The sequence below is a fragment of the Ciona robusta genome, chromosome 13, assembly GCF_009617815.1.
Source record: "Ciona robusta chromosome 13, ASM961781v2".
Taxonomy (NCBI): domain Eukaryota; kingdom Metazoa; phylum Chordata; class Ascidiacea; order Phlebobranchia; family Cionidae; genus Ciona; species Ciona robusta.
In genome coordinates this window covers 2,857,079-2,878,171 of record NC_143247.1, presented here as the reverse complement: position 1 = coordinate 2,878,171, position 21,093 = coordinate 2,857,079, and the positions used below count along the sequence as shown (strand labels likewise).

At 33.9% G+C, this 21,093-nt stretch overlaps 2 protein-coding genes across 35 annotated transcripts; one reads left to right on the top strand and one right to left on the bottom strand.

Annotated features, from left to right (window-relative positions):
- The first annotated feature begins 67 nt into the window (after positions 1 to 67).
- Positions 68 to 20,282, top strand: LOC149725810 (adhesion G protein-coupled receptor G6-like). 34 transcript variants are annotated; one of them, XM_089891494.1, is made up of 29 exons: positions 68 to 506; positions 872 to 988; positions 1,254 to 1,357; positions 1,825 to 1,914; positions 2,173 to 2,244; positions 2,302 to 2,382; positions 2,841 to 2,900; positions 2,976 to 3,074; positions 3,368 to 3,593; positions 4,029 to 4,189; positions 4,257 to 4,337; positions 4,601 to 4,735; positions 5,508 to 5,647; positions 6,144 to 6,352; positions 6,715 to 6,847; positions 7,275 to 7,309; positions 7,798 to 7,949; positions 8,209 to 8,379; positions 8,759 to 15,966; positions 16,030 to 16,110; positions 16,415 to 17,334; positions 17,631 to 17,749; positions 17,827 to 17,938; positions 18,339 to 18,388; positions 18,465 to 18,544; positions 18,654 to 18,701; positions 19,199 to 19,235; positions 19,381 to 19,424; positions 19,671 to 20,282. In XM_089891494.1, the coding sequence occupies exons 1-19, from the start codon at positions 434 to 436 to the stop codon at positions 8,978 to 8,980; spliced, it is 2,361 nt and encodes a 786-aa protein (XP_089747620.1). In that variant the 5' UTR covers positions 68 to 433; the 3' UTR covers positions 8,981 to 15,966; positions 16,030 to 16,110; positions 16,415 to 17,334; positions 17,631 to 17,749; positions 17,827 to 17,938; positions 18,339 to 18,388; positions 18,465 to 18,544; positions 18,654 to 18,701; positions 19,199 to 19,235; positions 19,381 to 19,424; positions 19,671 to 20,282. The 34 variants fall into 34 exon arrangements, with proteins under 34 accessions (XP_089747620.1, XP_089747621.1, XP_089747619.1 ...); XM_089891495.1 differs by having other exon boundaries at positions 19,163 to 19,235; XM_089891493.1 differs by having other exon boundaries at positions 18,654 to 18,721; positions 19,163 to 19,235.
- On the bottom strand, positions 9,878 to 16,396 carry LOC149725811 (DNA repair protein Ku70-like). The gene is made up of 14 exons (XM_089891502.1): positions 16,220 to 16,396; positions 15,864 to 15,992; positions 15,279 to 15,388; positions 14,684 to 14,849; positions 14,295 to 14,408; positions 13,848 to 13,963; positions 13,513 to 13,625; positions 12,848 to 13,031; positions 12,434 to 12,605; positions 11,939 to 12,005; positions 11,448 to 11,585; positions 10,998 to 11,191; positions 10,487 to 10,647; positions 9,878 to 10,059 (listed from the first exon to the last, which is right to left on the bottom strand). Exons 2-14 carry the CDS (start codon positions 15,976 to 15,978, stop codon positions 9,916 to 9,918), a joined length of 1,794 nt encoding a protein of 597 aa, XP_089747628.1. The 5' UTR covers positions 15,979 to 15,992; positions 16,220 to 16,396; the 3' UTR covers positions 9,878 to 9,915.
- Positions 20,283 to 21,093: the final 811 nt, after the last annotated feature.

Below are 21,093 nucleotides of genomic sequence, written 5' to 3'. Positions count from 1 at the left end.
ATCACTAATGTGGTGGTTTCAATTTTCTATTGGACATCAGTGTCATAATGCACATTGTTATGTTTAAAACTTTAATATTTATTATTGCGCAATATTTATTATCTATTGTACTCGTTAAATGCGCAAACTACAAAAAAAAAAACAAGTATGAATTTTTGCATAGCAACAATTGCTATTATAACAAGTTACCACGTATATAACTTTGTAAGTAATTATGTTTTTTCTGTCTTTTAAAAAGCTGATTTTGACAAACGTGTACGTGACTTATATGTTATAAGTTGTTTGCAATTGGCATTAAGTGTCTTGCCCAAAGTTGTGTATCCAAACACACAATAATCAGTTACCCTATTCATGTTGATCCTATTCACCTGTCAATCAAATAATTTCCTGACTTTTACAATGATATGTGAATTCATTCACTCAAGTTACAGCCATGGACACTTGTGTTAAATTGATTTGTCTTTTATTTCTTATTACTAGCGTAAAAAGCATTTTTAAAACAAAAGGTAAGACGTATTTTTTTGTATTTTTGATAATATTTATGTATTTTATTTATAAAATTCTTGTTTAAGTTGTATATATACGAGTTTCAGTGTTTAATTTTTTAAATGTTGTTGTACTATGTGTAATGTTTTATTAAATATTTGTATTTTACCCTGTATTGCACTCTATTATTTTTAACAGATGTAACTTTTTTCTGCCTGGCGTGGTAACAACAGTGTTTATAAAATACGGTGTTCTGTTTCATACACCTCATGCCCCCTTAGGAGTTACAATGTATGTAACTGTGTCGGTGGTTGTTTATTAATTATTTAAATGCTCAAAATAATTAGAAACATTTTATATTTATTGATATTGCTTAATATTACAGATGTCTGTCCAGATAATGTGATCACATTTCGAACTCTTGGTCGTGAGATTAAAATGAGATTTAACTCCGTGAAAGTTGGTGAGACGTCATATTCACGGGAGACTTGTGATAATTCTGGTGAGTTTGTTTCATATAAAAGTTATCATAATTTGATTGTAATATTGTAAGTCCTATGTTTTGTTGGCTTTTTGTAAAACTAGCTGTCAAAAATACTGAAGTGTTGGTCAAATACAGCTTAACTTATATAAACACATGTGAAAAGTGGTGCAACCAATTCAAGGTTACTGTTTTGTTGAACAAGCTGCCATAAATATTAATTTATATAAGAAAAGTGATGCACCAAATTCAAAGTTGTTGTTTTTATCAATCTCCCAACCACTAGACACATCACTGGCTTCAATCAAATGCACCAACAAAGCTGGATACCCAGAGTTTGACCTAAGTTACTTTAGAAGAAGTTCTTGTAAAATAAAACCACTAATAAAAGTAAGAAATTTATTGTTTTAATACAAACATTATATCCAATATGTATGGTACGATTTCACCATAAAATTTCGTTTTTATCTTAAAAGAGAAACATGCCCACAATGGTAGCAGTGTAGAGCCTTGAACCCGTGTCCCCTTGGATATACTCAGGCAAGCTAAGCTCTGTGACACCAAATGCATGTCTCATAAAGGACCTATATAAAAATATTTTTATTTAATATAAAACACTTTAATTCAGAAATAGTAAATTTATTTCAAAGAAGTTTAAATAGAACCTCTATGAGCTAATTAACATTTATAAATTCAGATTTAATATCCATAATTTTATCATCACACGTTACCATTTTAATATAAAGCAGAACGGCTATTATGTCTTTATGTGTCTTTGGGCAAGACATTTAACAACAATAGCTCTAACCCAGAGGTCTCATTAAAGGACCTTTAATGAAATGTTTTATTTAATATAGAGCACAATCGCTACAAAGCAGACTCGCCATAGCACCAGTTCAACAACTGAACCAGACCCCTATATATCTACAACTGGTGTAATATTACAGGTTGGTGAACTCATATTTGATGTTATATACAGTTTATATGCATATTTATAAGGCCTTTACATTAAGTGTGCATATGCCATAATGTTTTGAAATTTATAAACATTTTTTTACGAAAAAGAGTCGTGAGGATATGGTATTATAATTCTTTGATTTGTCCTTGTTTACTACCAAATGGGACGAGAAAATAAATTGAAAAGGTGTCCTATCTTCCCCCACCCCACTATATGTACATAACTGTTATTACTGTTAACCTAACAGGCAACATCTATAGAACCAGTCACTACAACAAGCATTGATGAACAATCAACAACTTTAATACCAACAACATATGTAAGTTAATGTTACATTCCGTGTTTGCTACTTTATTCTTATGTGATATTTTATTAGACACAGCATATTTCTAGTATGAAGGGATTCAGTACACTTATAAGCACTCGTGTTTCAACATCTTATACTACTGCTAATATGGTAAGATCTTATATATAGTACTAGATTAGTTTATGGAATAAAAGAATAAATGCAACTTATTTATCTTCGCATGGTGAGGCAACGACAGTTGTTATAACACAGGTGTTCTGTTTCATACACCTCGTGCCCGCTTACGAGTTACCACATATGTAACTTATTTATCTTCGCATGGCAGAGCAACGATAGTAGTTATAACACAGGTGTTCTGTTTCATACACCTCGTGCCAGCTTACAAGTTACCACTTATATAACTTTTTTATCTCCAAGTGGTGGGGCAAAGATAGTAGGTATAACATGTGTGTTCCGTTTCATACACCTCGTGCCCACTTACAAGTTACCACGTATGTAACTGTATGGATGATTAATTTAGAGCAATTTTTTTTTTTGATCCTGGCTAAAACTGTAACTAACCACATGGCCACGGCACCAGGCCAAGTTATAAAATGTTTTTTTTACAGCCTTCCTCTCCCACTGAGAATCCAAAAACAAAAGATTTAACAACAACTGTGGCTATGCAGGTATTTAATGTTTAAATTATTTATCATGGTGGCCGCCATGGATAAGTTAGTGATCAAACCATTATTACATTACAGAGCACACATGCGGGAATAAAAAAGAACGCAACTCGTAAATTGAAAGTGAAAACTCTGAAAGGATTTCTTACAAACCATGCTACTTCCACGCAACACTTGGTGGGTTTACCAATCACAGTCTATTTATTTTACTTTTAGATGAATAAAATACCTATTTTCTTGTCAGTTTTAATACAAATGTAACAGCATAAATGACAAAATTACCTTCATTTTAAAACATTTTGGTTTAAAACCTAAAAACCTACTGTTTTTCTACTGTTAAGTATCTATACAAACAAGCAGAGCCAAAGTATATTGCACTCACCACATTAATCAATGAGGTTATATATATCATTAATTCATTATATTTTATTACTTAATTTCATTATCAATATTTTTTTATTTTTACCAAGATTTCAGTAAAAAGAGCTGAAAACTATTTACATATGGCGAGTGAAGTGATTCTGACATCACAGAACAAAACAATGAACATGTCCGATAACAATGAGTTTGATGTGACGCAAACAATCCAACTTATTGATGTCATAATCACCCACGTTAACCTAACTGGGGTGAACTCAGTTTTGCTGACATCAGCAAATTATGTGATGGACGTCAGACGTGTACTACCTTCTAATGGCAAGGAATAATTTTAGTAATAAAATTTTAAACAAAAATTTAATTTCAACCACAAATCATAACCTATAAACCTAAGAAGCCAGGTTTGTTATATCTATGTTTGTTTAGTTAATAGTGTAAGAAAACTATTGAAAACACGATTGTTTTGTGTTATGTTAACACGATTGTTTTGTGTTATGTTATATAATGGTTGGTTAGTAAATAGTGTAGGAAACAAAGTGTCCAAAACAGGATTGTTATATAAATGTTATTGTTGCCAAGTATATTATAAGTGTGTAAAATGTCTTCTGGCAATTGTTTGTTTTTGTAATCTTAAAAGACTGATTTTTCGCCTGACCCAAGACATCATCAGAATTTGCTGTTAAAAGTCTTGAGAGTAATTTTGTACTAAATTAATTAAATATTAATTAAACTCCCGATTTTTTCCTTTTTTAGACAAGTCATTGTCTTTTAACAATACCTATTATCCCGATGTGAGTTTCGTTATTCCTCCCTCTGTCGTTAAACAATCAAACTCGACACTAGGGATCAGAGTTGGGTTCACTTTGTTTCAAAACGCAGAACTTTTTCCGTCAAAGAAATATAAGGTTTACAAGGTATGTTTGTATCCATGTTATAACTGGACAGTGAGCATGAGGTGTAACACATTATACTTATATTCAGGTCATATCAGCCAAAGTAACAGGTTTAATGGACAACACAATACTAAAAGATCCAGTTAAGTTTACCCTGCCTGCTAATCAGGTAAGATTTATGATACTATTTGTCACTAACTATAAGATGCTGGATTAAAATAAGTGTAGCTTTTTTATCCTCTTGTAGTGGGGCAACGACATTTGTTATAACACAGGTGTTCTGTTTCATACACCTCTTTCCCGGTTACGAGTTACCCGTATGTAACTTTGTGGGCGATTTTTATTTTACAACTGTTTAGCTGGCAATGTAGACAACCCATTATATCCCTATTATATTTTGCCTGTATGATGTAACAATGTTGTTTGTTACAGTCCTCTATGACATCACTAAGCTGTGGATTTTGGGATTTCAAAGCATCTGATTGGTCTACGCATGGGTGTATTATGACATCACAGTCACCGGTTATGTGTCAATGCAATCACATGACAAATTTTGCCATTCTTATTGTAAGTTGAAACTTAACTTGTATAAACACCTGTGAAAAAGTGGTGCAACCAATTCAAGGTTATTGTTTTGTTGACACTTTTTAAAACTAACTGTCAGAAATACTAAAGTGTCGGTCAAATACAACTTAACTTATATAAACAACTGTGAAAAGTGGTGCAACCAATTCAAGGTTATTGTTTTGTTGACACTTTTTAAAACTAACTGTCAGAAATACTGAATTGTTGGTCAAATACAACTAAACTTATATAAACAACTGTGAAAAGTGGTGCAACCAATTCAAGGGTTATTGTTTTGTTGACACTTTTTAAAACTAACTGTCAGAAATACTGAATTGTTGGTCAAATACAACTTAACTTATATAAACAACTGTGAAAAGTGGTGCAACCAATTCAAGGTTATTGTTTTGTTGACACTTTTTAAAACTAACTGTCAGAAATACTGAATTGTTGGTCAAATACAACTTAACTTATATAAACAACTGTGAAAAGTGGTGCAACCAATTGAAGGTTGTTGTTTTGTTGACACTTTTTAAAACTAACTGTCAGAAATACTAAATTGTTGGTCAATTACAACTTAACTTATATAAACACCTGTGAAAAGTGGTGCAACCAATTCAGGGTTATTGTTTTGTTGACACTTTGTAAAACTAACTGTCAAAAATAATAACTTATATATTTACACCTATTATTTTGATGTTTAAAAATTAGCTGTATTTAATATAGATTTTTTGTAGTATGTTTGGACTTTTATTCCATTTTCATTTTCTTCCAGACAATACATTCACAAGGGAACCTAAACAAACTTAGCACACAAAGAAACAACTTAATTTTTCTTGATTACATCTCAAACATTGGATGTGGTTTATCCATAGTTGGTCTTGTAGCTACAATCATCATACATGCTTTGTTTAAGTAAGTTGTGTGTCTTGTATTTTACCTATAGTTAACTAACATTTGTGTCTGGTGTATAAGAAGTAACTCATGTTATAACTCAACAGCGAGCATGAGGTGTATGAATACACCATGTGTGTCTTGTGTATGAGAAGACACCCATGTTATAACTCAACAGTGAGCATGAAGTGTATGAATATACCATGTGTGTCTGGTGTATAAGAAGACACCTATGTTATAACTTGACAGTGAGCATGAGGTGTATGAATACACATGTGTGTCTGGTGTATAAGAAGACACCCATGTTATAACTTGACAGTGAGCATGAGGTGTATAAATACATCATGTGTGTCTGGTGTATAAGAAGACACCTATGTTATAACTTGACAGTGAGCATGAGGTGTATGAATACACATGTGTGTCTGGTGTATAAGAAGACACCCATGTTATAACTCGACAGTAAGCATGAGGTGTGTTTAACATACAAACATAGAAATATAATACAACCTATCTACAGAAAACTGCACCGTCACATTACTCAGCACATTCTACTCCACCTAAGCATGACTTTGCTTTTTTCATATCTACTTTATGTATGTGGGATTAATGCTACACAAAATTTCACCACCTGTCTCACTATCGCCACCTTGCTGCATTTCTTCTGGTTGTGTGCTTGGTGCTGGATGTCAGTAGAGAGCTACACAATGTATGTGTTACTTGTACAAGGTAAATTAGTAAACTACCATAGATTATTAGATTAATTTTTCTATGTTTTTGTTCCGGCGCTGTGGCTCAGCGGTTCTTGCATCCTAACTTTTTTAACTTTATTACAAGCTTTCTAACAAACTTAACAACAAAACTTAAGTTTGTAATCTTTCGTATTACATTCATTTTATAAAATGTTTTCTGAGTGTCATTCACATTATTTAAAAAGACTTATATAGGACATTGAAATATCAAAGAAAATCTTCATAAAATAGATGTAATATAAATGACAGTAACAGTTTACAAACTGATGTTTGCTTGTGATAAATGCCAGGATAGCTGTTTTATAAATCAAATAGTTTCACTTTATTGTATTTTTCTAGTTCTTGGTCCGAAAACGAGCCACCCCCACTTTATAAGACGGGCTTGTGTGTTCTCCTATCTTACCCCAGCATGTGTGGTGGGGTTCACTGTGTTGTATTGTGTGTGTAAGGTGGACCATTACTTTGTATATGGGTGAGTATTCATTCTATTCTATATGGGTGGAACCTACAGCGAGGCATGCCATTGGACCTGGGGGTTTATGCCAGAGTTGGCACATTACCCCAACATTGTATATTCTATTCTATATGGGTGAGGACCTACAGTGAGGCACACCATGGGACCTGGGATTTAGACCAGAGTTGGCCCATTACTCCAACAATGTATATGCACATTCCATTCTATATGAGTGAGGTCCTACAGTGAGGCAGACTATGTTTTAGAATCAGATTTAGATAATAAATTTAGCCTAGATTTGATACATTACCTGTTAATATCACAGTTTAAATGTCTTGAATTGGTAGTTTATTACTTAAAAACATGATTAGTTTTATTTAAATATTTAACAGAACTGTTTATTTAAATATTTAACAAAAATATTTAAAATATTGTTTTTATGAAGATTGTTGACAAATGAGACGGAAAATAAGAGCCAAGGTTAGTAATTGGTAGATTTGTTGTTTAAGGTTTGCATATAAAAATTATTACCCACAATTGTGCATACTGTGAATGAATGAATGTAACTTTATTTATCCTCGCATAGCTGGAAAACGACAGTCGTTATAACACAGGTGTTCTCTTTCATACAGCTCGTGCCCGCTTACAAGTTACCATGTATATTACTTACCAGTAGCATGGTATTCAATTTATCATATTTTAAAGGAATAGATTAATGAATGAATGTAACTTATTTATTCTTGCGTGGTCGGAAAACGACAATTGTTATAACACGGGTGTTCTGTTTCATACACCTCATGTCCGCTTACAAGTTTGTAACTTTGTAGGTATTGTTTTCTCCAAGCTACAGCAGCTAACTGTGTAATAGCTTTATGTTGTCCACCATAAAAAGATATATAAGTGATATTGGTTTATTCATAAGAATTGTATCATAATTGATAATTCTATAGAATATTTCATTACTTTAGATTGGTCATCCAGTTATTTAAGTCCCGACATATGCTGGCCACATGGAGATGCTTTTCATTTTGGATTTCTACTCCCTGTTGCAATCATTCTGCTCTTCAATGTGGCTGTTTTCGCCACTGTGACTTACTCCCTCAGTTATGGCAGAGAAAAGGTAAATATATTGGTAAAAACATAAGGTGTATGAATACACCATGTGTGTCTGGTGTATAAGAAGACATCCATGTTATAACTTGACAGTGAGCATGAGATATATGAAGCCACTATGTACCGTGCGCAATAGGTTTAAATGGGTCTTTTGGCAATTCTTCAGATATGCCTGTCAACAACAGCATATACATAAGACACCTGTGTTTAAATTTCAGAGTTGTCTATCACTTTATATTAAACATTATTTATCAATTTATACTTAGGTCAAATCAACAGCTAAAAGAGTGACGTTACGCAAACGACTTTGCAACGTGGTTACCATGACGACTTTGTTAGGGTTGCCGTGGGCGATTGGGTTTCTTAGCAACGTTGTTGAAAATGATACGTTTGTGGTCGTTACACGGACTATACATGTAGTGCTTAACTCTAGCCAGGTTAGAGGGTTTTGTTTAACAATTGCTTCGACCCAGTGGTCACTAATAGGTTGTATAAGTTGTCAGCCATGCTGAAAAAATATACCTACAAAGTTACATACGTGGTAACTCGTAAGCTGGAACTAGGTGTATGAAATGGAACACCGGTGTTATAACGACTGTCATTACCCAGCTTTGCGAGGATATACAAGTTACATACGTGGTAACTCGTAAGCGAGCATGAAGTGTATGAAACAGATCCATGTAATGACTGTCATTGCCCCGCCATGCAAGAATACCAAAGATAGTTACACTCATTCATTACTTAAGAATAAACACTATATGCTACTGCTGCTACTTATTCATTTTCTCGAATCTAAACTGGAAAATTTATTTCCAGGGATTGTTTTTATTCATTTTATTTTGTGTTTACAACAAGCGTGTACGGGATACATGGGTTAGGGGGGCGTGCCAATTACTACCCTGCTTCTCTAGCTCCAGTTGGTGGTCAAGTGGGTGTGTGAATATTCACCACTTCCAACGCGCGAGCAGTAGAGAGCACAGCTCGCTGAAAAGGTTTGCAACCGAAAGTGAATCGAGGAAATCCAGCACAAGAATGTGAAATTATGTTTTTGAAGATACTGGGTTCTAAACTCACTGCTGCTGGTCATGTGTGTCACGTTTTTGGATGTTCAGAGAATCTGGTGTGACATTGTTATAATGCCGTAACACCTATAGTTGTCAAACATTTTATTGATTAATGCAATATATTGGTGAATGCATATACTTTGGCTCTGCTTGTTGTACAGACACCTAACAGCAGGGTAAAATCGTTTATGTATGAAACAGGGGTGCTTAAACATATAATGTCACTCTTTTTTTCAAAAGTTGGTACAAGCAACCCCTGACAGTATCCCAATGTCCTAAATGTTAATGTTATATCCTTTATTATCACTTCAGGATTTTGCCGCAATTACAGTTTGCATGTAAACAAAATAATCACCCTGTATTGGTTGCACCACTTTTCACATTTGTATTTAACCAACACTTCAGTAAATTTCAACGACATTCACTTTTTAACTTTCTGTAGATGAGTTCATGAATTGAAATGATTGTGTTTTATAAACTTTGTATGTTCTTCTGTGTCGCGCATTTTCAACCTTTAAGTTTTGTAGAGATTTTTTTTATTTCATTAACAATCTGCTTGTATATTTCAGATGTAACTTTTAATAATGATAATATATATGTTCTAATTATTGACACACGTAGATATATTGGATATTATCAAGAACCACAAAGTACCAAGGGTCCAAGGTTCAAATCTTATGTAAGTTACTCATTGTTTTTGTAGTTTTACTGTGGGTGATTATTTTGGGGGATTTATTTTATGTGTCACAAACAATTTAGACAACCCATAAGTGACCACTTGGTTGAATTACGTTAAGTGTCCTGCCCACGAAGACATACGCTGACAATGGTATCAGCTTCAAGTCCTGAATGACCATTAAATTACACCATCAAAGTTTACAGAAATGTTTATTCTAAAAGTCAATAAATTCACTCATAATAAACAGTTATAGCAGATATAAGATCAGCCTTCTTTCCTGTGCATTTAACTTCCAATTCTCGACATATCTCTTTCAACTGAACCACAGTGTATTTGCCAAGTGCATTGTTATTAACAGCTTCTTGAATGTTAACCTGGAAATTAGTTAATTTTATTTCAGTTTTTATAAAGACCAAACATTGGTGTCATTACTCATTATATTCTATATGGGTGATGTTCTACGGAGTGGCAGGAGGGTTGAACAGGGATTTTGACAAGTTGGCTCATCACCCCATTGTTTGCATTAACAACCCAGTGGCCACTAATAGGTTGTAGCACCCTGGGAGTCGGTTAATGAGCCAACTCTGGCTTAAATTTCAGCTCCCATGGCGTGCCACACAGCCGGACCTCACTCACTTAATTTTATTGTTGCACATTTAGTAGCAGTTGGTATATTCTGTTATGACGCAACAAGAATAGTCCCAACAATAAGGGTATAAATCCTGGCCAGATTTAGAAATAGATCACATTTTATCTCAAGGCTTGGTATTGAATAACTACTATATGTTACTCCTATTTTACCTCTGCGTTTTCAGTTTTTGCTCTCTTGCTCTCTCTGGTGGTCTGATTGCTTTTATGTTTAGTTGCTGTTTTGGTAGGATCGTAATTTTGTGGGAATACTAAACTTTTGAAAGTTTCAACCAGTGGCCCAACTTTTCTGTCAATTCTTTCCACATCTGGTGCTGAGGGTACAAAATATTAATAAACATCTGCCACTAGATCGGTGGGTCAGGACTCCCAAGGCTTGGTGCTGCTGCCATTGTCGGTGTATGTGTCCTTGAACAAGACACTGAACACCAAACCTTGATGATGTTTCGTTCTATGGCAGACAAAACATTGGTCTTCAAGATCACAAAAAAATTAGAATATTTCAGATCATTCATACACCTCATGCTTATTGTCATGGTTTTATCTGTTTTTCTCTAGGTATTTTTACATTTTTGCTCTGTTCCTTTTTTGCCCAACCACGCAACCAGTAACGGATATTTATCTAAAACTGCTTGATGAAATAACCGAACTATTACATTCCAACCTGTATGATCAGTTACAGGATCAGGTGCTTCTTTCTCCAATGCCATCGCTTCAAGGTTTTTGTAATGTGTCTGCAGTGCTGGGTTGTCAAAGCTGTTTGGATCATATTTGAATCGTAACTTTCTTATAATGGATTCTGCCGATTGTACTTGTTCTTCTGAGGGGGATGGTTGCTCTTCTGGAAGCTCTGTCTCTCTATGGTAAAATATAAGCGTTTCTTTATAGTGGAAAGTAGAGTATTCATGCACCTCATGCTCACTGTCAAGTTATAACATGGGTGTCTTCTTATACACCAGACACACATGGTGTATTCATACACCTCATGTTCACTGTCGAGTTATAACATGGGTGTCTTTATACACTGCATGCTCACTGTTAAGTTGAACCAACGGTGTATTCATACGGTGTATTCATGTATTCATACACCTCATGCTCACTGTCAAGTCCTTACCTCACATCATCAGCAAATGGAAGATAAACGATAAAAAATCCGGATGGTTTAATTTGCTCCGAAGTCTCAGGATCAATTTCCTCCATCTGAGGTAGAAGAGCGATGTTCCTCATGCTTGCGGATGTACGAGGAACAAATCTAGAGGAGAAGGATTTAAATTGTCCAATCATAGTTGTCAATATAGTCATGTAACCAAAATAGTGGATCTGATTGGTTGGTTTGAATTATGTACATTTACACCGGGTTATGTTTTCATTTAGTTGTGTGGGGCATAGTGGTTAGCAATACATGCAACTAAACCAGAAGTTACAAGTTTGAGACTCATTGCTGCTACCAATGCGTACCTTTATGTTCTTGGCCAATAAACTTAAAGTTGTTTAAATTATCACAAAAACAGTCGGCTAAATGATATAAAGTAAACACTAAATGTTTTATTTGTTTTTATACAAATTACGCCAGAACATAAGAACATTAATATTACGAACAAGAACCTGCAAATTGCGACGTAATCCTTATCAAGACATTTCTGCAGTAAAGCTGTGAAAAACGTTGAGCTGCCTGAAATAATAAACTTAAATTTAGTTGAATTTTCATCTTGAAAGTTTTAATCATGCAAACCTGTATTAATTTATACTTAGATTCTAACTAATTGTCCTAATTGGTTTTGGTAACATTAAGAACTGTATTTGCGGTGAATACGTTTAGTGCAGTGCATAGGCTATACAGTAAGCATGCATATATATTCCACCATAGACTTGATGATGATTATTGTCTTGTTATTATGTTGTATAATGGTGTTGTTACACAAAATTGTTGTACCAATATTTTTATATTTTATATTAATACAGTATTGTTGTTTTTTATACTAGAATTGTTATATTTTCTACCAATTTGTGATGTTATTTAAAATTGTTATATTTTATGCAATATTAATATTTTTATACCAGACTTGTTACATTTTCTATCAATATTAAACGACAATTTACCTTTCAGGTCACTATCATCAGGGTAAATAAACTGAGCAGGCCTAGTATGATACCATGGCTTGATAGTACTAACACGCGGTTGGAATCCAAAGACGGTTATTCCAACGTCACACAGTTGTTTCATTGAGGTCACTTCCTCTTTCTCAAACACGATGTCTTTGCCTGCCCATGTCTGGTGGAAGTATACCTTATGCTCGCTGTCGAGAATTGTGCATAGATATATGTGTGGTGTATTCATACACCTCATGCTCACTGTCGAGTTCTAACATGGGCACCTTCTTATACACCAGACACACATGGTGTATTCATACACCCCATGCTCACTGGCAAGTTATAACATGGGCATTTTCTTATACACTAGACACACATACCACACTAAACACCCCATGCTCACTACCAAGCTTCTAACGTAACCTGATATAACTTCACATCACTTGGCATTAGCATTTCCCCCGTAGAAGTATCAACGAGATTAATTTGTCGCTTCACAATTTTATTTGTTGAATTATCAATCCATACGGCCGAGGTTTTGGTTGTTTTTCTCGCTACAGTGTAAACTCCAACAGATATCTTGTATTTTCCAATCTGTAATCTGGTCCTGTCAAAGTGAAGGGTATATTCAAAGCAATGTTGAAATGTTGATTGATTGTGACTTATTTATCCTCCTGTGGCCGGCCAAGGACAGTTATTATAACACAGTGTTTTGTTTCATTTAGTGCCCGCTTACGAGTTATTAATATATTAAAGTATATATTAAAAGTTTGATAAAGATTATTCTACTTCAATCCTACCAGAATTTAACATTAGAAAATGTCCTGCTGTAAAAATGGTCACTTTCACCCACAAAGTAACATACATGGTAACTCTTAAACTGGCATGAGGTGTTTGAAACAAAACACCTGTGTTATTTATAACGACTGTCGTTTTCCGGCCACCCAAGGTAAGTTACATTCATTGACTCTATTATACCAATGTTTCATCTGTTACTGGCAGGATATTATTATGTTATTTTAGTTGTTAGAGATATATGTCAGCTTTGTAAGGTACAAAGATATGATAAATTATAAAAATTTCTATACCTTGTCATTCTTTGCTTGTAACATTTTCTCATCAAAAAGCTATAAAGGTTTGAGATTGCATTGATTGGGTTCATCATTTGCTCATTACTTTGGATTTGGTCTGTTGTTATGTGCTGGGGGGTATATGTGGTTAATTGTATGATATTATGCCCACTGTCAAGTGTTATACACCGGACACACATGGTGTATTCATGCACCCCATGCTCCCTGTCAAGTAATAACATGGGTGTCTTCTTATACACCAGACACACATGGTGTATTCATACAATTAATGTATGAATACACCATGTCTTCTTATACACCAAACATAGATGATATATGATCTCATACATTACTTTGTAAAATGGTTCGTAACTAAAGTCCTGATTGAATGAAAACACTTGAATTTCCACTCCATGTTCGTGAAGGTCGCCACATTTTGCTCTAGCTCTCTTAACAGCATTGTTGTTTCCTAACCAAGTTTGACTTTTTTTCAGTATTGTATACAAAGTTGGCATTTTAAAACCAAAATGCAAAAACAGTTGGTGCAAAGATTTTTAGCACAGTTTAAAATGTACAGCAGAAAGTTATTATTTCATTAAACAACTTGGCAGCATACATTAAATAGAAACACTTATGATACACAGTTAGGAGTTTAGTATTTAAAAAAAAACTTCATTCAGTTAAACAGCTGAAGCAGGCTAGCAGCATACAGAAAAATAAGTGTAACATAGTTAATATCAAGACAAAGTTTAAATCCAGTTAAATAGTGTTTTTATAAATGAATCGGACTTTTAACATACCTTTGTGTGGATTTTCATTCCATGGAAAAACAACTAAAGTTTTGTTCGCAAGCTTGAACAGGCAGTTCAAAAATAATTGATGTGATGCCCAAAGTACGTTGCTTACTTCGTATTCTGTGGATGAGTTGTGTTACTACTTGGTAATCAGGATACTTTGGAATATAACTACTATGTTATGTTAATACTATGTAGTGTAAATACTTTTAATATGGTAATTGTTATGTTACTACTATACCATGAGGATACTTTGTAATGTAACTACTTTGTATTGCTGGTTCATGCATTGAGATGTTGAACACAAATTTACAAGTTTTTGCTCCATTTTGAGCCAAACTCCATTTTTTAATAACTTTTAATAAATTACATTCTATACAATACATAGTACAGACCTGCAAGTTTTCCAAATTTATTTTCGAACTGTTTAAAATCAATGTTCTGTATTTCTCGTAACTCCATGATGCTTTTAACACATGGAACGTCAAATTGTTGCCAGGTTCTCACACCAGGGAATTTCCCATCTTCAGTTTTGTTCTCGACACCAAAGAAGACAATTCCCTGAATATGGTTTGGTTTGTGATGTAATAATCAAGTAAAATATATCTACTTATTATTTTACTTCTGCAACCATACATAATGTAAAATATACATTTCTGGCTAATTCGATATAATTTTTAATTTATTTTAGCATTCAGCAAGACTTCACCACGGTATAAATATGCTTGTATATAGAAAACACAAACAAGTATATGAGGTATTGCTACAAGGGAAGTATTTGCACCCCAGAAAATTTAGACATGTGTATTTAAGATGTATTTAATAAAAGTTTTAAGATGTTTTTATTAAATGTTCATTTAAAGATTTCATGAGACATTTGTTTCAGTATTTGCAGACCACTAAAATTATTAAATATTTTAACTGTAGGTCATTTACAGATTTTATAAGACTGAAAACAAAGGTATTTTTGCAATAAATTCAAGTATTTACATTCATATCAGTGTCACTGGTGATAATTTTGTTGACCAACATATCATGTATTGATGTCATAATACGCTCGAAATAACTCTCTTCGTCTTCTTGATTTATGTCAAACATTTCTGTAAATAAATAATTACCCACAAAATAACATACATGGTAACTTGTAAGCTGGCATGAGGTTTAAACCCGTGTGATAACGACTGTCGTTTTCGGCCACGCGTGGATAAAGTAAGTTACATTCATTCATTCAAATAACATCATTTTTATTTATCTAATCTCTTTGAATAGATTATAGCAGGTTAATTAATACAACAACAAAGAGAAGGGTATTGGCAGCAAAACGACAGTCGTTACACACACAGGTAAAAACTACTTGAATAAAAGTACCAGATAAAAATGTGGCTGCTAAACCCAAATAATAACATAGTGAATGTTTATTACGAATTGGAACAACTTTAACCTAAATCCAGGCCATGTGGCATGTTAACTGTAGGAGCTCACTCATATGATATATTTATCAGTACAGAAGGGAACAGGTTTTTTATCGGACGTGTATGACATATATACTGAATACTTTTACGTTAATGTTTTTACCTTCACAGCATTCAATAGCGAAAACTACGCTTTCCCTGCCGCCGTAACTTTGTTCAAAAGCTTCAGCTTCATTTTCGTTATCAGAAACATCGTCAGAATAAATGTGAGCACTCATTTTTGCATCATAAACTTTTTAATGTTTGGTGAAATTTGAACTGTATTTTAGGGGAAGCACCATTTTAAGGGGAACTACCGTGGACGTCTTTTACAGCTAGGGGAGGAATTTATTTTGCCTAAGACTTATGTGGTATGTATGTTGTCACGTATTTATATATTAACCTTTTAGTAATTAAAGAATAATATAAATTCAAAACAAGGTTATAGCTGTGGTCTAAATACATCATAGTTAATGGTACCTGGTTCGAGTCTCACTGTGGTAAGGGAATTGTGTTCTTCTAAAACAAATTATTTAACATGTATTAGTTTGCTCACATAACAATACACTAGCATTTGGAACGTAATTGGGAACAGATATCTATCGCATATTGATATCCAGTGCATGCAAGCATTTCTTAGACAGTTTTAAGTTTGTATTGCAACTTATTCCACAGTTACCCCATCCGACGCCGTGGTGTAATGGTTAGAGCAATCTAGTACGACTTAAAGGTTTATGTTCGAAGCTCGCTGTTGGTTGGGGTATAAGGATTAGAGTTGACGACATTGCCGCGATAAAGGGGTTTATAATGTTTTAACTAATTTGCTACACTGGTTTACAAACGAGAACATTCTGTTATAAAAACAGATCCACGAAACGGTATTTTACTCGTTACAAATAAAGTAGGGTGGGAGAAGATGTGACACCTTTGGCACATAATATCCAAATATCCTGATCGTGTTTTAAACAATTAAAAACGGTCTATGGGAGTCGTGAGGTTATGGTTTTATAATTTTTTGAATGTTCTTTGTTTACTACCAAATGGGACAAAAAATGGAATGGAAAGTTGTCCCATCTCCCCCCACCCTACTATATAGAAGTTACTTTTATCACTTTCGTTTCGAAAAAGGTAAACGTCACTTCGATAATATTTAGATCCCCAAACACCAATTTTATAAGGTTCGTTTTTTTACAAGATGTTCGACGCTGATTGGTCCATTGAACTACTTAGTTTAGACCAAATGTAAATACGGAAATGACGTGTTTTGTATATTACTGTTTGTTCTTATTTCTTAGCAGGGAGCGATATTTGGCTCCTTAAAGCTGATTGGACTCTTTTAGGGACTTCTAGTAGTCTCAAGTCAGAAGCCGCTCATGTAGAGCAAATTTTGTTTCTTTCTTTTTACTCCAACTTCGTTTTTCCCCGGGGAGAAGTAGGAGAAGTCTGGAGGAAAGATGAGAGCAGCGTGAAGGTCGTAGCTTTGTCATTCGTTGTTAGTCTCGCTGGTGGAAGGAGTGTTCAGTTAGCAGTGCTATGTTCGCAATTAGTCATTAGAGCGCTAATAAAAAAACTGGAATACATAGTGTGATCTAAAGGTGAGTGTTTTAATACGTTTTTATTAGAAATCTTGTTCTTTGTGCGCCTGTCTATAGGAATTGTAGTGTATAAACGGTATGTATAGTGTTTTGAGCTGATCCTCGAACTGTATAAGTAATTTAAAGTCTCATATGAAGTAACTATTAAATTTTTTAACTGTAGGTCATTTACAATCGAATTTAATAAAATCGTTGGTAATAAAATCGAATTTTAATTGGCTGTACAATAAATACAGGGTATTTTAATTATGTGAGATGCTATTTATTAATTCTAACAAAGTTTTTATTGTGTTAAGTGTTTGTAGATTGAGTGGATGGCTGGGGAATTCAGAAAAGCGCGAATCGCGATGTGAAGTGACGTCATGACGTCAGAAGTTACTTGTTAGAAATACCATTCAGCCCTTTATAAACAAAGGTAATTAATGATGTCATGTACAGTTTCATTTAAACATTAAAAATGAGAATTAAAAATCTATATATTTAAAATTTGAGAATCGAGATGTTTGTTCGATTGGTTGGCTGGTTGTGGGAATTCATTACGAGCGCGAATCGCGATCGAGAAGTAACGTCACGACAACAGAAGCGATGTCTTTTATGAATGAGGGTAATTATGATGTCATGTTGAAGTACACACGAGGATTATAAGTTTCATATGTGGGGTGTATGAAACAGAACACCGTTATGAATATCTGTTATTTTTTCTTCAACTTGATAATCCACTCACTTCTTTAACATACTATTTTACATTTATCATTATTTTACATTCATCATTATTTTACATTCATCATTATTTTACATTCATCATTATTTTACATTCATCATTATTTTACTTTCATCATTATTTTACATTCATCATTATTTTACATTCATCATTATTTTACATTCATCATTATTTTACATTCATCATTATTTTACTTTCATCATTATTTTACTTTCATCATTATTTTACATTCATCATTATTTTACATTCATCATTATTTTACATTCATTATATTATTTTACAGATAGAAGATGGAAGATGACAATTTGCAAAGACGATGTTTTGGGTTATCAGGTTTTTTTGTAAATGGTTCCTATGGTGGACAGAGTGTATTGTTGTACTTTTATGCCTAATTATCTGTTTTGTTTAGTTCCTGTTGATGTACGAAGAAGAGAGCGGGTTCATGTATTATGTTACAGAAGAAAGAATGAAGACGCCAAGGGTTGTTAGGTATCAGCTTATTTTTTTCAATGGTTGTGTCTATGACGACCAGAGTGTTTTGTTGTACTTTTATGCCTAATTACCTGTTTTTGTTTGGTTTCGGTCGATGTACGAATAGAGCGGGCTCGTGTCTTTCATGGTCGAGGTGGTGTACGACATAGCCAAGGTATGAGAAGCAAGTATCAGGTGAAAAATCTGTTTAATATGAACAAATATACATTGTATAATGGGTTGTCTTGGAGACACTGATTAGATCAAACCATAATCTAAGTTTGTTTATTAATTGGTTAGTTGTTAATTAATATTCTGTATGCGAGTATAGGGTGCACCCTTTGAATCGGAAATTTAGGGTATAGCAGTTGTAACAGTTGTTTAAAGTTCTAACTCGCCGACTTAGTTGTTTGTTCAATTCAACAACTATTCTGCAAAATGATAACCCTCCCAAAATATGTTTATTTTACAACAGTGTCTTATAAAGTCTGTCGTTCTGGTGTTTTTTTTCTGACCTCATTCAACTATAATTTTACCCTGTATTTCAAGGAGTTAAATTATTGGGATAAATTAGTAAATATGTTGTACTTTTAATACTTAGGAATTAAACCAATTTAAGATTCAGTATTCATTCAGCTTGAAGTATCGCTTTCCGTCCTTTTTATTTTGTAGGGGATTTAGAGGAAACGCTCTCCTAATGGTGCATGTGGTAAGTTAGAGGCAATTTTTACCAATTTTGTACATATACGTACAACATTGTCATTGTACAAGGGCACAATTAACAGTCAAACACCGTGCAATACCGTACATATATGTTTCAAGAAGTATTGCTTTCCGTTCTTTTTATTTTGTAGGGGATTTATTTAGTAGAGGAAACGCTCTCCTAATGGTGCATGTGGTAAGTTAAAGACAATTTTTACCAATTTTGTACATATACGTACAACATTGTCATTGTACAAGGGCACAATTAACAGTCAAACACCGTACAATACCGTACGTATAGGTTTCAATAAACAAACTACTGATTAAAACAGCTTTGGTGGTTTGGGATTTGTATAATTTTTTCCCCTAATATTTAAATAGCATACTGAATGTTTAACAAATAAATACGGATCCAGTATAATAACCGGATTATCTCATTCAGGTTTGGGACCCAGCAAAGCGACAGAAAATCTTCACTTTTCAATCTATCTAGAGTGGGGAAAAAATCTTCATACACCTTCAATACGAAACGAAATATACACCAGCTGCAAACGTTCCACATTGTCAGTGTACAAATGTAGATGAAACTCCGTTAAATGCATTGCCGAAATAAGTTACTTCATTGCTATAGCACTCTATATTCGATACCTTTGTTGTAATTAACTAAACCATTCACAGAGTTGTGATTGCAATTTGATTTTGTTCTATGCGTTTGTATACACCTCTTTATGTGTCCTATAATATAGTAGGGTGGCGACGTTGGGACACCTTCAGCACATAATATCCCAATATTCTGATCGTGTTTTTAAAAATAAACAACGGTCTATGGGAGTCGTGCGGATAAGGTTTTATAATTCTTGGATGTTTTTGTTTACTACAAAGTCGGACGAAAAAAACAGAACGAAATGGTGTCCCATCTTCCCTACCCTATTTATCTTTACAATATTGTTTAGTTATCCTGCCGTTTCGTTTTATTTGTTTTTAATTTTGCTGTCGTAATCGAGGAGCCAAATAAAGTTATGGTTATTTTGGGGTTAGAGACCTCGCAGTACGAGGTCCGGAGTTTAACTGCCAATCAGGATTTCTATAGAGCGGGTGAACCATATCTTTATAATCTTCCATATTAAATATACAAAAGTTGCATATGTTTACAACATTGTCATTGTAATTTTTTGACAAACCCCTTTTAATAAAATGTTTTTTTTTATTTAAATTCGCGAGTCCGTTATATATTGGTACATGTTATACAACATCTATATAATAAAAATGTAGTGGATCATTCTGACAACCATTCATGTGCCGACCCCTATTTCCATCCTGGCACACATAACCATGTTTGTTTGTTCCGCATGGTGCAATAAATAAATTATGAAAAAAAATCGTTTACTTTTAGAAAGTGATTTTGTTGAATACAGAATAAATTAATTATTTTAGCTTAGTGAAGCGAGGACAGTTCAAAATGGGTGTTCGGTTTGAAGTACCCGTCGTCCGCTTACCACTGTTTTTTTACTCCCATACGCGCGCTAGAGGTACATGAAGCAACCATGTATATTGCGCAAAATAACATTCGTATTATATCTCTTGTAATAACAAGTAATATTTAAATAGCTATCGCCACATTAAAACAGATGAAGAAATACTTAAGCTGACCATACAAGTATTTTATTATAAAGAAAGATGTGACGTAGAGGTGAGCGCATTATAGTAGATTGGGGGTAAGATGGAACTGGGTATAATTCTCGTTTATCGTTCAATTTGGTAGTAAACAAAGAACTCCTGTACAAGGTGGTATGTTGGCGCTTGCGTCGCATGTTGATCCATGCGGGTGGCTTACACGGCTTTCGGTTAATAGAGGTGGTATGTAG